The 18,102-nt window shown below is 41.2% G+C and overlaps 1 protein-coding gene across 10 annotated transcripts in view; it reads left to right on the top strand.

The window, feature by feature from the left end:
• Nucleotides 1–4,026: 4,026 nt before the first annotated feature.
• The window catches only part of RBFOX1 (RNA binding fox-1 homolog 1), an 892,094-nt gene continuing 878,018 nt past the window's right edge, over nt 4,027–18,102 (top strand). For all 10 annotated transcript variants that reach the window (XM_065683977.1, XM_065683981.1, XM_065683986.1 and 7 more), the window contains exon 1: nt 4,027–4,178. In XM_065683977.1, coding sequence (XP_065540049.1) covers nt 4,176–4,178 — 3 coding nt within the window. In that variant the 5' untranslated portion in view covers nt 4,027–4,175. The remainder of the gene's footprint in view (nt 4,179–18,102) is intronic.

Genomic DNA, 18,102 nt, shown 5'->3' with positions numbered 1-18,102 from the left:
CCCTCTTCAAGTATTATTTTTTAGTCCAGCAACTTAAAGTAGTTTATTGGGTTGAGTAAGTTTACACATCTATGCTGATGTTTGCCTTTGTGGTGTGTTTCTCACCTCCTGCTCCCTTTGGTCTTCAGGATATGTCTGCTCCACCTTGCACACAACAAGCTCTCAATTTTGCAATATGAGTCTTGTGCTCCAAGATATTTCATCTATTCCAGAACCCATGAGCCAGGAAAATAGCAACAGCTTTCTTTTTTTTTTGCTGACCAGCTGCTTTCTTGCATAAGGTGCAAACTCTATTGTTTTTCATGAGGATCTAGATGTTTCCTGATTGGAATAATTGCACAACAGTTTTATTTCCAATTCAATCTGGGGAAAAAAACAAAAACAAAACTCTGAAAACGTTTTATTTGGAAGGGAAAATGTTTCAAAAAAACCCTGAAATAGGTTTTTATTCATAAAAAGAAATTTGTTAGAATATTTTAAGAATTAATCTCTGAATGGAATTTGATCAAAACATTGTGCTTCAACCGAGCCTTTCATTACCTGCCCTTTATTTTGTTCTCTTGCTGTTGATAATTTCCTTTAAATTGGAAAATGTCTCCTTCTGAAGCCAACTTGTTCAAGTACATGACTAGACAATTCTATTAAATTTGTCTGTTTTCTTTGTAAACATTTCCTATAGAAATTACAGTGAATTGTGTCTTCATGTGGTTCTGACTTCGGGGTAGAATCACCATTGCTTTTTGTTGAATGCTTCAAATGTAGTGAAAATTACAAATATGGATGAATAGCAAGATACCTTTCTGAAGACAGTTACTGTCTAAAAGATAGGCAGGTACATTTGGATACATCATGTTTAGGAAAGGAAATATTTAGGAACAGGAAACAGTATTTGGATGCTTTCACTATGCTGACACTGATCCATGTAAGAATATGATGCGATCTCTGCTGGCTGCTGTTTCTCTGCCTGTAATTTATCAGTCATGTCTTGTAACCAACAGTAATTTCTTCTTATAGCCACTGACTAAAACAAAACTTTATCCTCAGCTGGGAGCCTATATATAAGAACGATGGCAAACTTTTGGGTATGGATTTCTTTTAAGCAAGATACAACTTGCAGTTCAAAGCTCTTTCATGTGAAGGGAACAAAGGGAAACTGGTTATGAAAAATAACCCAAGAGAACTTTTTGACAGTATTTATACAAGAGGAGAATCTGTAGGTATTGGGATCCAAAAGACAAGCTCTGCTCTAGTAATTTCATACATACTCATGTCTATAATCAAGGACAGATTAAACTAGCAACCTGGACATGATTTAGTTTAGTTCTGTGAGTAGTCCTTAATACTCCACTGAGCATTCATTCTACTCAACAGGAATGCTCCAATGCGTGAAGGTAACGTTTTGTTGATTTCAGTGAGATTTCTGTGTTCTTTAATGCAGGATTTTGGTACAACTCGTATATTTTTGTGAGCTTCACCTGTTTTTTATTTTAGCATCGTAAAATAGCTTCTAATTCTTCATTCTTGAGACTGCCAGCTGGCTAGAGAAATACTGCCAGTGCTGTACAGACAGCTGAGTGAATATTGAAAGACTACAGCTCAGAGTCAAAAGAAATTGAGAGGCGTAAAAATCGAGAAGACCCTAGACAGCCCTTTCTTGCTGTGTTCTATAACCCTAGTGTTGCATGGTCCTGTACAAGTGTCTTTCAGCCTATGGGGAGCAGAATCTACTGTTACTCTGAATCCATCAGCAGTAAGCGCTGTGAGCTGGGATTTGCCCTGGAGAGCTTAATTGCAAAAATTTCACCAGGGACAAAGTTTGCCTCTATTGCATGAGCTTATATACTCAAAAGGTAGAAATCTTTTACATGGAAGTTTGTCTTTCAGGTTTTTGTATTACTTCAGTCTTTCTGAAAGTGCTGGTGAAGTAGGAGGTATTTGGCCATATGACAAACCTGCCAAAGAAGTCAGTGATATTTAATTGGAATGTTGAAAATTATTTTCTTATGAGGGGCCTAAACATACAAATTAAGGAAGAGCTGAAGAAATTTTGCCAGCATGTTTAATTTGTACTCCCTAAGCTTCTACTAGTATCACTAGATCAGTAAATACAGGTTTGGATATCTTCTGCTGCAAGGAATAACCAAAGTTACTCTCTGTAAAATCCTTCTGTAGTAGTTTAAAGACTGTTAGCATAACATTTTGACCTCCAGTTGGCATCTGTGGGACACATGAGCCTCTCACAGCAGCCTTTGTGTTGATTTAGAGTAGTGAACTGGAAAGCTGAAATAAGAAGTGAAGGAAATCCACAACATGGATTTAAAGATCCATCCAGGGATCTTGATATGAACTTAATGGGGTTCAGCCTTCAGAGTGTGATGTCCATTTTGAGAGACTCTTGTAATGACTTGATAATAGAAATTTTGATCTTGAAAATGAATCTTGGACTAACTTCATACCTCTCAGTAGTCTGACAGATGTAAACAAGGTGTAGCTAAAGGTTTCCAGCCTGTAGTTTAACACTGCTTATGTTCGATGAGGAGTAATAAATTTTGAGCTTGTTTGAAACGACCCAGCTCCATAAACTGGTATGACTTGTTAAAAGTACAGTCCTGAGCAGTTGCACGCTGAATCTTAAAGCAGCAAAAGAAATAGACCAAGCCCCAAAACCACAGGTAGAGGCACTGGGATACAGGGATGTGCTTTTGAGGGATGTGATGTATGTGCAAACTATGCTTGAATTTCAGAGTATTTTGGCTGTATTTATTTTCTGCACAGATGAAAGAAATTATGGGGAGGTTATTCCTGTAAAATTCTTTTAAGGATTTGTTTGCTTGTGATTTAAAGATTGCCTCCTTGTTATCACCTGCATTATTACTGGGTTTCATTTTCTGTCTATATACTTCAAACAACTCCCTGCTCCTAAACCACAGGGGGTAGCATATCTGTCTTGTCTTCAGACTACCCGTATGTGATTGATATAAGTTTACATGCTGAATTAAATCTCTGTGGCATTAATTTATTGTAACTGATGGTTGAGCAGTGCAAAAATGTGCGATCGGTACAGATCATGCATTGAAAAGGACGAGGCAGTGTTCTGGCAGGTCTTGATGTTTGGTTTTTTCACGAAAACTTTCTCATAAATAGTTGCTGTCAGCCTGATTTAACAGTAATTGATGCGTTCAGGGATGCTGCGATGCTCTTCTCATTAGCGGAGCGTTAGAATTCTCGTAAGATTTGGTTTCCTTTGGGCAAGAGGAAGAGGAGGGAGCAGGCGGGGGTGCCCCAGTATCGCCGAGGGCATAGTTTTAATCAGCTATTTCCCGAGTGCTATTTCGTGTGTGTCTGTGTGAGCAGCGACAGCCCGTGCCCGGTCCTGCCGGGGTCTCTCACCGCTCCGCCGAGAACAAAAAGTTGGGATCGCACCGCCGGTGACTCGGGGAGGTTCCGCCCCGGCGCAGCGCCCGACCGCGGCCGCCCTGAGCCACGGTGCCCCGGTACCGCGCTGCGGGGCGGTTCGGGCTGGGGGGGGGCTGTCTCTGGGGTTGCCCGGGCGCCGCCGCGCGGCCGCCAATCGCGGGCTTGCGCGTGCTTTCCGCCTGCCGAGCCCCGCTCCCCGCCCGCTGCATCCCGCCGTCCTCCGCCGCCGCTCCCGAGTGGGTGCTGCCGCTGCCGCCGCCGCCTCCCGGGGCGAAACGCCCCCCACCCCCCTCGCCGACCTCCCCCCGCCCCAACCCGCCCCGCCGGGCTTGAAGGTCACCTCCGCCCGCCCGCCCGCCGCTCCGGAGCCACTTTCCGCGCCGGCTGGAGAGCGGCGGCGCCTCCATCCCCGGGAAGGTGCCCGTGTCCGGCCGGTGCCGGGCTCCCGCCGGCCGCAGCTGATTCGAGCGGAAAGCCGCTCCCCCTCCCTCACCCCTTGCGAAGGCGGGGACGGCCCCCGGGGTCTCGCCGCTGCTCGCGGGCGGACCGGGGGCCCCGCTGCCGGTTCGCCGCCAGCCCAGGGACAACCGGGCAGCGGGGTGCGGGGTGCGGCATGCGGCGGTGAGGGCGGCGGTGCTTCCCGCGGGGAAGGGGCTGCGGCGGCGGCGGGGAGCCGCGTCCCGCCGGGACTCGCCTGACGGGGCCGCCCGCTCCGGACGGGAGAAGCGCCGCGACCCTTCGCCTCCGCTCGCCTCTTTATGGTGAGTTTTGGCTGGGGCCTGGCGGGAGGTTCGGGCCGCTTGGTGCAGGGCATCCGGCAGGTGCGTAGCGGCAGGGGCTGCGCCCGGCCCCGCTCCGCCCTGCCCTGCCCGGCCGGCAGCCGCTCCCGAAGAGACCGGTCGCCGCGAACGGAAAGTTTCATGGCGGAGGGTTGCGCGTCCGCGGGGCATCCGCCGACCGGGGAGGGGCTCTCGGGGACCGGGAGCTGCGGCGAGATTGCCGGGGGCGAGGACGCGCGGTGCTGGCTGAGGGGCTGGAGCGGCCATCCCCGTGCAGCGGGGCGGGCTGAGCGTCCTCCCGCGGAGCGGCGCGGAGAAGGGTGCTGCCGGGGGAAAGCGCTGGCATGGAGGTGGCCCGCGAAAGACAAGAAGAAAAATGGCCAGTTGGGTTTCAGCTGAGTTACTGGTTAAAAGAGTGCGGGTGTTTAGCTGCTGGGGAACTGCTTGTCTGTAAGTCGTCAACATTTACTTGTTTTAAAGGCGATTAATCGTGTCATTTTCTCTTACAATTTTCTGTCAGGAAAAAAGGTGTCAGTGTTGGGTATATACGTGTTCACTGTAGGTGAAGCCACGCTGAAACCTATAGGCAGTTCCACCTAGTGCCGTTCCTCGGCTGAGGCACGGTTTGGCAGTGCAGAGGGGCACACGTTCTGCCTTTCCAAAATCTGTGATGTGGCTGTTGGATGTTGTGCTGCCAACTCAACGTGGCAGCAGATGGTGAAACAAATGTGGTCTGAAGTTTGACTCTGGAGTGATTCACAGCAGCGAAGTGTGAAAGATCTTGTCTAAATCTGCAGCTTTTGTTTATCTGCTCTCTGCATTTCAAATGTGGCAGAGTATGTTAGGTTCTGAAGGGGTTCAGTGATGACTGGTTGTTTTTTTTTTTCACTTTCAATAAAATTCAGCTTATTCAAGATGATTTAGATCATAAAATACAGCAGACACTGATGATGGTGTCCCAAGAATGTGAAGTCCCTTGCTTCGCTTCTCATTTCAAGCTTGATGATACTTCAGAGAGGAAGGATACTGTATGTTTTATTTGTCATTGAGCAGCGTGAAAACAATTGTATGTGTGGGCTGTAAAAGTAGAAGCAAGATTTTTTCACTCCGTGGTAGAGACTGATGGTTGTGAATGTCCTACAATCTAAACTGGCATGAGTTAGTTCTCATAATCAAATAATGATTTTTTTAAAGACCAAATAGTTGCAGCTGCTTGAGAAAACATATAGTCGGAAGAGTGGCAGGGGTGCATGTGTATGTGAATTTTCGGTGCGTATCTCAGTAGATCATTTAGTTTTTAGAAAAGTATTTGCTATCCCATGCTCCAGTTATCAGGATTATAGTAGCAATTTAGAAGGGCTCAAACTATGGCATCTTAAATTTATTTTTATTTTCTTTTACTTGAGTGATTTTGTATTTCAGAATTTTTGGGCGACTGTTTTCATGTAGCATTTCTGATTATAGTCCAGATCTAGTACCTGTCTTATGCAGGCTTTGAGGGCTTGGCTACCCAAGTTTCATTTACAATTTATTCTTCTCGTGAATACACTAGACAAAGGATTTGGCATTTCCTGAGATGAAGTCTGTGTTTATAGTGTCAGGACTATATTTCTTTTTTTCTATTAGTACATAACTGACTATCAGTAATATAGCTGACAAATGCAATGAATAAAATGCACAGTACTTTGATGATTTTTATGGTTCTTGTAATTGAAGTGCTTGGTGTCCTTGACGTGATGAGGATGCTTTCCTGGCTTTCATGAAAAGGTTCCTTAAATGACAGAAATACTAGCAGGAGTCAAGTGTCGAGGAAGAGAGTGGGATTGTTAATTCCTGGATGTGTAATGTGATATATTTCCAGTACAGAATATGAGTGCACATGTACAATTACAAGGTCCAATTTCCAGCACTGTGAATTATTATACTGTTGCTTACACACTCTGCACATATGTAATCCCTTACTAACCTGCAGGGCTGTTTTGCTGCAGAGGACAGAGGACGGAGGATGTGATGTCCTCAGGCTATGGCTGCTGGTCCTGGCGGGTTTTGAAGCTTCTCCTCTCTTCCCAAGATGCGTACCTCCACAAAGTCCCTTTGAAGTTAAACATGGAAGAGCAGGGCCGAAGGGCACTCAGCCACTTCTGTAGTCAGTCTTTCTGCCCAGGGCAGGATCAGCTCATACCTGTGTCATCTATGACGGATGGTTGGGTACTTTTTTTTGTTCTCCTTCTCCTCTTTTCTTTCTCCTTTTGCTTTTTATCCCCTTCATCACTTTTTTTTAATTTTTTTTTTTTTATTTTAGTATATGTTCTTCATTCTTTTTAAATAATCTTGTCTCATTCCCTACAGTCTCTCCCTCTGGTAGACCAAGTCAGTCTCTCTCCAGTATTTTGTATTCCTCTCTGGGGGACCTACAGCTTCCCTGCCAGCCCGATGTATAAGCTGGCTTTACCAGGTTTTACCTAGTTTTTAGGAGGGATTTGATGGAAATAGTATCCTTCGTCTCACTTTGTGCAAACAGGCAAGCTTTGTTGACGAGCTGTACACTATTCACTTATGCTGGGTGAAGTTGAGCTAGTTGGAAACACAGGACTGATGAGACCAGTGACTGAGTTAAATAATTTGCATTTTAACTTATCACACTGTAGTTTTGAAATGGCACTATCTGATTTGTAAATGAAATCATAAGCATTATGTACTGTAAAGATAGAACTCCTAGTACTGACCACAAGAAGAAATGTTATTTTTGGTCATAGAAGGCATGGCTACATTAAGCATACAGTTGTCTGAAAGGTGTATTAGTCTGAAAAGGATGAATCTTCTGTAATTAAGATTGATATGTAATGCTGCAGCTTGAGAGAAATATAGTAGCTGGAAAATGTGGGATTTTTTAACTGTGTCTATTTTGTGCATCTGTCAGAACTCTCTGGGAGAGGCTGGGGATGCTCTTGGCTCATGCACCTTCGTAAAAGTAGCACGTGAATAAAGCTGAGGAGTTAGGGAACAAGTGAATGGCCAGGGCTTAAAGGAGTAGCACACAGAATATGAGGTGGTGTGACTGTTTATGGTCTTGATTGTGAAGATGTCTCAATTGCCATCTGCAGCAGCCCTTCTTGATGTGGTTGTGCAGAAGTTGAGCTGTAATATTTCTTGAGAGCAGAAAGTTTCTGTCTCTGAGGTCCTTTACCAAGTCATTAATGAGAAGTCATTTTTTTTTATTCTCACTCTTTGTTTTTAATTCTTTGCTTAGTTGCACATTTTATGATTTCAATCCTTTTAATTAAATGATTGATTTTTTCAGTGACCATAATAATTTTGCAGTGGAAATCTTCTCAAAATGTTACCTTGTCTATTCTTGATTATATTATCAGTACGTACTGGGTTTTAGCACCTATTCTGAATGCGTGCTTTTCTGATTGAACAGGAAACCGCTTATGAAGTTCTCTATCAGTATTTATTACTTTCCTTTCGCAACTGTATTATTTTGCTAAAATTTAATATGCCAGAAATCCAACTTAACTGCAAATCAGATAATTTTCTGTGTGTCCTATAAGTTGGTGCACTGAAAACTGAATGAAAACTGAAAAGAAGTTTTACCTGACATGAGAGAACACTTTTGGGGTGCTGGGTTGACCAGTGATGTGTAGTACTAAAGCACGTGTGACTTTCTGAAGAGCACAAAGAAGTGGTTGTGTTTGATTGATAGTACGGATTGCTATCTCATACTTTGAAATACTGTTTTTTTGCCAAGTAGGTGTAGTTTAATGTCTGTCACTCTTCTGCTCCAGATTTTGTACTTTGCAAAGAACCTGTCCAGAAATAAGAATATTTACAAGTGGAGTTTTTAATGAATATTTAGAAATTCAAGGTAGTTTCTATTGGCTCTTGTCAAGGGGAAAGAAACTGTTGGGTTTTGCAAGTATGTATCTTTCAGCAATTTACAAGTTGTTTGAAGTGTCTTAACATGAGACACATACCCAAATCTAAAGCTCTGTGACAGTTTTCTCAAAGCCAGTTAAAAAACCCAGAACATTTTGAAGTTTGAACGCAGCTCTGAAATCCTGTGTTTCCAAAACAGCAAGATGTTATTGCAGCTAATGCCTTGAAGGGAACAAGGTAAATACACAATTCAGGTGCCTTAGTACTCACCTATGCCAGGTGCTTTAGTACATGCCTATGCAATTTGGTGCCCTGAAATGAAGATAGCTGCCTGGAATGGGAAGCGTAGCACAGACTGGGAGTGTCCGTCAGCAGGAGATTGACTGCAGTCACTCAGGGAGGCTTTGTAAAACTGACGGAGCAAACCCATATCCATTAAAATAATTGCCTTCTGCTTTAGCCAGGAAGGTGTAAGGGAATGTGGTTACAACAGGTTGAGTTGAAAGTCTTGCATTGTGTTAAAGGGCAAACATGCAAAACTAACACACTTTGAAGATGAATGGCACAACAATGACTGCAGGGCCAGGTGCAGCTTTTTGTCACCAGCATTACCAACACTGTAAATATATAGATATTTTCTCAGTTGGCAAAACACTTGGTTTCAACCCTCCAGTGTATACCCCTGGCCAAGAAAATTAAGGTTACAAAAGAAGAAGTTATTCCAAAAAAAGGAATTACAAGGATACAGTCTAGAATATGTTTCAAGCAATTGCTTTTCTTTTTTTTTTTTTAAGCTTCTCATCTTTAAACAAACAGTAGTGAGAGCTGGAATAAGTAAATCTCAGCTTTCTTCTGTGTTTTCTAGTTCAATGATGTTGAGTCTGTCACAGTGTTAGTTGTGACTCAGACTTTTCCTTTTGGGCATTTATTAATCACTTTTCCATTGGATTTTTTTAGAATCTAATAAAGCATGAATACATGATAACATACTTATCTTGCTGCAGGCACTCACAGGATCTTGCTCTTCTGATTGCTGTTCCAAAGGTTTTCTAGGGCTTTTATTGTCTCTGAGTTCAGGCTCTGTATTAGATGTGAGCAAATATTATATGATCAGAATAATAAGAAGCTAGCCTGAAAATAACAAGATGGAGGCTCCCTTTTTACAAGGAGTCACATAGAAAAGACAAGGGGTGATGGGCACAGAGTTACTCCTGGGGACATTCCGACTGGGCACAAAAGAAAAAATTTTCAAACTGAGAACAATGAGCCATTGGAATAATCTCCCCAGGGAAGTGGTGGATTTCCCCAATGTTGGACACTTGTAAGATTCACCTGCACAGGACACTGGACCATCTAGTCTAGGTCATGTTTTGCCAAGAAAGGTTGGACCAGATGATCCTTGAGGTCCCTCCTAACCTAGTGTTCTGTGATTCTAGGATATTTTTTTTTTTCTTAATAAATTTGTTAAACTTAAACTTCATATAGAAAATTTTAACTGTTTTAAAGGTGTATGTGAAAATGTGGGCAGGAAATTTAGGAGAAACTTTAAATGGTGAAATACTACTATTTCGTACTAAAGATTCTAACAGCTAAAGCGATTATAGAGAAGGTGGAAGAACACCTATGTACAGATGGAAGAAAATACAGTCATACTGGACAGTTGTGTTAAAAACAACAGGAAAAAAGTTTTGCAGTGTGGAAGTCAACACCATTGATCAACACCAGGAGAGAAAACATTAGTAGATTTATGTGAAAGAGGGTAGATTTCGATTAGACATTAGGAGGAAGTTCTATCCTGTGAAAGTGGTGAGACACTGGCACAGGCTGCCCAGAGAAGCTGTGGCTTTCCCATCCCTGGCAGTGTTCAAGGTCAGGTTGGCCAGGGCTTGGAAACACCTGGTCTAGTGGAAGGTGTTCCTGCTCCTTGCAGCGGGGTGGAATTGGATTATCTTTAATGTCTCTTCCAAACCAAACCAGTCTATGATTCTATGTACTACCCTGGTGGGAAAGGTCAATATAGTTGCAGTTGGTTTCCTTGAACCTAGATTGCTCTGTAGTCTGATGTTTTGGTCCTTTATGGCTTTTTTTATCTTTCAAATATCTGTAGTTCACACATGAGAAAATACATGCAGAAAAAAAAGTCATATGTGTAATGCTGTTGTCTTACAAAAACTGACCATCTCCTGTGGAGTTTCCAATTTCGGTAGCCAAATGACTGTTAGGTCTTTGAGAACCTCAAACAGATATAGAGCCCTGCATCTAAACCCAAAATGTTGTGTGATTTTCTTGTTGTCTTGAACAAAACGTATCTGTTGTATGTTTGTTCATTATATAAAGGTAGTTGTCTTCCACAAAAGTAGTTTACTTTTCCTCTGGATAGCCAGCTCCTGAGTTTCTGCTTGTAACTTTTAAATTTGTATTTTGTTAAATAGGTCTTAGATGTCTGCTTTCTTTCTTTTTTCTTTTTTTTATTCCCCACAATGTGTTGTAGAAGATTGACATTTGATAGTTCAGGAAGAGAGGAATTATACAACGTTGAATGGCACCGATCCAGGAAAAAGACTTGACAGTCATTGTCGGAGCCAATATTGGGATCTTTGTCTGCCCTGGCAAAAAAAAAAAAATGCACTTTTCTCACAGTTAGGATTTTTTGTTAAATTAAGGATTGTGCAATATTATGCAAATACTTTGTTGAGCAAATGAATTGAATAATAAATGAAGGTCCTGTAAACAGTCCCTATATGAAAATACAGAATATAATATTAATCCCTGGGTTCAGAATGTTATCTTCTGTCTTCAAATTTATGTAATTCTATAACACTTTCCCCTGGGATGCAGCATAGTCTACTCAGTCCTTGTCTACAGAGCTTACAGTCTTGTTTCTTTGGTGGGAAAAGATGCTGAAGCATCAGTTTCATGCTACTGGGTGGTTGTGTCTGATCAGTGTCACAGAAAATAATTTGATGGAATATTATCTACTATTACAGTGAAACTGTACGGTTTTCCAACCCCAAAACAAAACAAAACCAAACCTTTACTCCACAGCAGGCAGTTTACTGTGTATGCGAGCTGTTACCTTTCCTCCAACATCAAAGATGACCTACCTAAAATGTTGTCTACCACATGGTGATATCCATTTTAAGCCTGTGACAATATAAATGCTAAGGAAGTCCCAGAGTGCAGTTTGAATTGAAGCACACAGAGTGACCCAGCAGGAAGATTAATGGATCTAGATAGCCTCCTGATCATTCCAGGATATTAGACCTCCCTTTCCCACTCCTTAATTTAGGACACTCTCCAAATGGCTCCTTCACTTCATGATGACCTCTTCTCTGTTGCCATCGTGATTGTATGTTAGTCTGCAGCTGACTCCACAGGAGACCGATTGGGTTTTCCCTGGTCATTACAGGTATTGAACTCTTGCCAAATACCAAAATTGTCCATGCTGCATCTTTTGCACACTTGTTTCATTGTGAAAGTCCTCAATTTAAAAGCAGATTCCTTCATTGTTACTATTTTCTAATCCCTGATACTTACCATGAGTTTTTGATTTGTTTCTGTTTTGTTGTTTCTGTTTGGCAGTGTTGCTTTTGTTTTAATTCAGAACCCAATCTCTGGCTGTAACTGATTATAGAATCATAGAATGGTTTGGGTTGTAAGGGACCTTTATGCTCATCCAGTTCCAACCCCCTGCCATGGGCAGTGATACCTCACACTAGACCAGGTTGCTTCAAGCCCTGTCCAACCTGGCCTTGAACACTGCCAGGAATGGGGTAGCCACAGCTTCCCTGGGCAGCCTGTGCCAGTGCCTCAGCACCCTCACAGGGAAGAATTTATTCCCTATATCCAATCTGAATCTCCCCTGTTTAAGTTATTGAGGATCTTGTGACACTGTGGGAAAAATAACCATACAGTCCAGCTGTCAGGTGGAGCAGATGAGGGACTTCCCAGGTAGTCTAAAGCACAGGGCACTCTGGGGTACGAGATACACGAGTAGAATCTTCTTTCATTGTATAAGCTGTATCCTAGAATTGTATGTTCTTTGATACTTTGATTCCTGCCACTATAAAATGCCTTCAAATCGGTTGCCTTTGGTGCTGGTATGATCTTTCGTCCTTGTTCTGGGAGCTGTCATATCCAATAAGCAACCTGATTAATCAGTGCGTGTTGGGACATACTGGGTCAAATAGGCAGAATGATACAGGCAGGTACCTGGGCCCCTTTAATCACTTTGAGCATAGTTTTGTTTTCAGCAATTGCCATTGCACTGCAGCAAAACATAATCAACTGTTGGTGGTAACACTTCTTACTTGTTTTTGTTTTATTTCTTTTTTCTTTTTAATGCGGTTGGCATGAGGTTTTCCCTTTTCCAGTGTCTCAGTCCTTGTGGTTGTATTCTTGCCTTTGAATCAATTCAGACTTCTGTTTTGCTGTAGCCAGAGAGCCACCTTTCTTAAGATATGTATGTTTGAACGTGAGTGCATTTAAAAAAGGAATTGAGTGTTGCTGGAAATCTCAGTATGTGCAAACTTCTCTATGGAGGAACCTAAATATTTTATTATGTTTTAAATATGAGGGTGCTTTTTTGCTATATAGTATCCAATTGTTTATCACAATAAACTTCTGCTACTGGGATATAAGGAGTTTTGCAGGACTGTAAGAGGTCTCTTGGAGCTGAAAGGGATGGTGAGGTCATGGTACCATCTCCGAGTACCAGGTAAAATCCTGTTGTTACAGAAAAGAAATAATTTTAAGCAGTTTTTAAACAGAAACAATTAGTGATCAAACTTAGGAAGATACTGTTTCCTTATAAATTTTATACAAAGCATGTAACAGCAGTAATAGGTGATAAAGGACAAGATAATAAAATCATACATTAAAATAAAACCAAGTATTTAAATAATTAGACATAAGTGAGTCATAAACATGTCTTGTTATAATGAGAGGTGTCCATTGTTTTTGTTACAAGAAGCTGTAGTATTGTTCCAGTTTCTTTAAAAATCAGACAGTCTTTGCTTTTGCACCGCTGAGTGTTATATTCTTATGCTAACTGCTCTCTTTTTAAGTTTGGGTATGCTGATGCTTTGGGTGTGTGTCAGTTTTGTTGACATCAAAAGCAAGGAAGCCTTTCATGCTCAGTTGAAGGTGTCCCCATCTTCTAAAATCCAGCATGACTGTTGCACTATCCAGATATTATGGTCTCCATTTGTATCTAGTAGAATTACTTACAGTTTGAAAAGAAAATATAAAAAAAAAAAAAAAAAAGAAGTGCAGTTATCTCCTGATTTTCCTGTGTTCTTCTCTGTTGGTTCTGGAACTACTGAGGTAAAACTGGCAATTAACAGTTTTATTTTTACTGGTATTGCAGCTGTTTAGTTCTTCTAAGCTTGCTATTTATTAAAGAGATAGGAAAGTTTGCATAAGGCATTGTAATAAAACCGAGGTGTGAAAGTGCTGTTGTTCTGAGCATGTAAGGATTCAGAATGCTTTGAACATCATTTGCTCACAGTCTTTTTCACAGTTTGTTTTTCCCAGTTTGCCTGTGACAGCAATTGCAGGGGGAGGCCTGTGCATGCAAATAACCATGTTATTGTCCCCAGCCAGCAACTCAGCCCCACAGAGCTGCTCCCTCCCTCCTGGTTGGATGGGGGAGACAATCAGAAGATAAAAGTGAGAAAACTCTTGGGTTGAGACAGAGGCAGCTTAAATAGGTACAACCACACACACAAGGGCAGGAAGGTGTTCAGCCATTGCCAGTCATGCATCATGCTGACGGGGGAAGACAGACACCATCACTCTGAACGTCCCCCCTTCCGTCTTCTTCCCTCAGCTTCACATGCTGAGCGTGACACCACAGGGCATGGGATATCCCTTGGGTCAGTTGGGGTCAGCTGTCCTGTCTCCATCACCTTCTACCTGCTGTTGCACTCCAACCTCCTCACTGGTAGGGTGAGGAGCAGAAGAGGCCTTGACTTTGTGTAAGGACTGCTCAGTGATGACTAAAACATCCCAGCGTTATCAACGCTGTTCCAGCACAAATCCAAAAGACAGCCCATTACCAACTACTGGGAAGAAAATTAACACTCCCAGCCAAAACCAGCACAGTTATTCACCATGCCAATTGCTTGACTTAGAGGAACTTGCTGATTTTAGACTTGATTAGTACTTTTACAGTGGGGAGTAAAGTACGAAGGATCACTAAACTGGCAGTTTAACACATGGCAAAATCCTTCTTTTAGAAGAGACACCAGCGCATTGCTGATGACTGTTGCTGGGGTATGTTGGTAACATCATACGTTACGATAGTTGCACACATGCACATAAACGTACGCACACAGAGGACCAATGTGGTACACGTGGTACCAAATGTTCTGTGTCTCCTCCTCAGAATGTCTCAAATCTCTGGCTTGCGTTTCTGATGCCAGAGGTTGAAGTTTTTAGTGTGCTGCGTGGAAAAGAGTGGGCTGGACTGCTAGGAAGTGTGCGTGGTTGTTTTTCAGGCTTACTCTAGATAATGTGGCTTTTGGAGGAAAGTTGTAGAGTACTCTTGTCTCCTTGGCTGCTCTTCAGCCATTTTTCCTGTAATTAGTAGTAGTACCAGTAATACAGATAAAAATCAAGCCTCTCATCAATTAATAGTAATGCAGGTACCAGTGCCTTCTTTACCATCAGCACTATTATCTGGGCTTGAATAGCAAATTAATTTTACAGTGGTGACCACAGAGTTTGAATTCTGATGATTTTGTCAGTCTGTATCCTGAACCATGGTGCAATTGATCTCTGACTGACATTGCATCCCTGACATTGTGGTGTGCTGGGGTTTTGTTGTGAGGTTTTTTATTGCTGTGTTTGGTGGGCTTTGTGTTGTTGAATAAAATAATAGGGCATGAATAATATCAGCATTGCTTTATAAACGTCTTAAAACAGATGCAGTTCTTAGTGAATATATCTAAAAGTCAATATAATGCTTCTCTGTGTTAAAGCTTTGCAAGCAAGCAAAATAAAGGAAAATAAGGAAGTTTCCTGTGGCGTTAAAAGTAACAGACATATTTTTCCTTTCCATATTTGCACTGTTAGAAAGTAGTAGATTAAAATGTGAATCCAAATTTCTAAGGTAAGTATATTATACTGAATAGTATATTTTACAATAATAAAAATGTTTTACCTGCTGAAGTGTTAAATATTTTGTCACTGATTGTACAAGAAACAGAAAGATTGGACACTTAATTTGTAATGTGGAAAATTTTATTTTTTTATTAACTTTTTCTCAAGTGAGAATATCTTTCAGTTTCTTAGGAGTTGCTTATATTCCAATACAAATTGGGATGAAAAAATTATTGTTGTTGTCCTTGGAATAGTTTTGTTATGAATTTTCGTGGTATATGATCATACTGTTCACAAGAAAATTATAATACATGCAGGTAAGGTAAAATTTGAGAGCAAGTGAACCCAGGTAATGAACTTTCTTTCTACTGATTTCTGACTTTCGTTTGCCGGAATCAGACTATTCAGCACTTGCAATTCTTTGTGCTTTGCTTTGAAGGAGTTAACTTTGCCTATGTAGGAATGTTCTTTTAGTTGCGTAAGTGGATGCACCTTTATCAGCTGAGGTAAATTTTAGTCAATGATTTGGTTTCTTTATTTCTGTAAATGTGTTTAAATGAAGCACTGCGCCTCTAATATTAGCAGATCTTAGTACTGTTGTCTTTTAAGCGTATCTTCAGTCCATGTCTGTTTCACATTGCCGTAAGAAATGACTTGCTGCATTACATAGTACTAACAACTCATACAGCCTTTGCTGTTCATTTTGCTATTTAAAATGCATATAGTTTGTTCTCGTTTCATCTTCTTGGAAGATCTCCAAAGTAAGTCTGAAGAGTTACAGACCTTCTCTCATTTAAATCAACAGGAAAGAATACTGATCATAACAAGGAAGAACAACACTGTTGATGTCCTTTAATCTTCTATTGTGTGGGCTCCTCTTGTTACTTCCTGTGTTAGTTTTACCAGTACACATGAGAGCAGTTTTTGGTGGAGCTTGAAACATTGAGGATCACTGTGCTTAGAGTCCTCTGACTTGCTAAGGGAAAAGCTGGTCTGATTTTTCTTTTTATTTTTATTAATGTCTTGGGCCTGATACTTGTGCAGTGACTGTGGTGGTAGTATCTGAGAATGGGGGAAACAGGTGATACCATAGTCAAAGATGGGCTTTGGGGATCTCTAAACGATGTACTTTTTCTCTCACTCCACTGAAGGGCTGGCTGTGGATTTTAAGAATTTGGAATGACATTTTAAAGAGTAGGAAGATTTTAGCGTAATAACACATTCCCTTTTTTTTCATTTTAAGAATTTGTTCTGCTGATGTTTAATATATAAGAAGTGTCAATAATTTAATAAAAACTGTCTCAAATGAGGAATTGAAAGGGAATTCTAAATGCATGTTATAATGCAGTACTCTTGCAGCTTGACACTTCTGTATGGGTGGTCTTTCCTGGCACAGTACTGAAAAGAGTAAGAAGTGCCCCATGTTAGGACTGTGTGCACACTTATGAAAGATGGGCAGACTGGCGACAAGAGAAGCATGACTGGTGTCATGAGATAACTAGTGTGTTTCTTATGATAGCTGAACATGTGAACTGGATAGTGTTTAGTACGGAGTGTGTGAGTAGTTGGATTCTTCTGAAGTTGCTTACGAATTACTTATGTGCTGATGCTGTGTGTAGTACATAAACGCTTACAGCTCTGTGATTGTGCCTCTGTGTGTTTGTGGCAGTCAGCTGTGTTCCCTGGTGAGCTCTTTGGAAACTATCAGTGAACACTTAATTTTACACTGCACTGTACTGTTCGTTTTGCCTAAGAGGCTGGTGTATACTGTCTTCTTCCTTTGAGTGGAGGGCTGCGGGAACCATTGCTTTATGGCTGAGATAAAAATGCGAGCCAGGCAAACTGGTACTGCTTCTCCTTCCTCTTGTCAGAACCACATATTGATCTAATTTTCTAATGGGCTGTAAGGTTTTTAGTTAAACTTTTGTAAAGAAGACAGCTCTGTATTTTTTCATGTTTAAAAACTACTGCCACTTCTTCTAGTATGTCTGGCCTAAGAAATACAGATGCTGGTTAGTGCATAGAGTAAAATACACAAGTGCATACAGTAAAAATAGACACAGATAATGAAATAGAAAGGTGAATTTGGTGTTTGCATTTATCCTTTCACATCTAGGAAATGTATATAACTAATGAACTGAGTAAAAGAATTTGCCTTGCAGCTGACAGCTGATTTGGAAATGCAAAAATTTAGGGAAGGTGTTTTGCTTTCCACTAATCACAGCCCGGCAGTTGTTCATATTTAAGGATTTATATAATTGTTTTTAATACTAAATTTATGCCTCAGTACGTATGTGCAATGCATCTGAGTTGCTGACACTATGATCTACAATTTTTAATTCCTTCTGTTTTGCGTTTAAATTATCAACCATAACTTTGTATTACAGCACACGAGGGAGGAGATGTTAAGCTGTGATTCCAATAGCAAACATTAAATGAATCTATCACATGCTTTTCAAATAATAAATTTGGAAATGTATGAAGATTTACAGACTATTACATATTCACAGTGATGCCAAGTTAGCGCTTGATTTGGAGTAATCTCAAGGAACTTGCCAACAAGGTTAAAGTTGACAAGCGGGTATTCTTTATTGTGGTGCCTGGAGACATGGGGGATAGCTCCTCCTAGCGTGTTCCTCCCGAGCATCAACCAGGCTGTGATTATATTGTCCTTAAACATACTTATTCATTAGATTACATACATATTTGTTGAGTTACTTATACATTACATCATAAAACATTGTACCAAGCCTTCAGCACTTCGTTTTAGGATCATTGTCATGTCAGTAACCACCAGGGGATTCTTGCACAATGCTTATCTTATCCATTTCCTTATCTCTGGAGTTGCTAACAAAGCCTAATGTCCTTGAAGTTACTAATTTACAACCCCATTCTTCAGTCAACCCCATTCTTCAAGCAGCTT

The sequence above is a fragment of the Lathamus discolor genome, chromosome 6, assembly GCF_037157495.1.
Source record: "Lathamus discolor isolate bLatDis1 chromosome 6, bLatDis1.hap1, whole genome shotgun sequence".
NCBI classification, from domain to species: Eukaryota; Metazoa; Chordata; class Aves; order Psittaciformes; family Psittacidae; genus Lathamus; species Lathamus discolor.
This window is presented reverse-complemented; position numbering and strand designations above follow the sequence as displayed.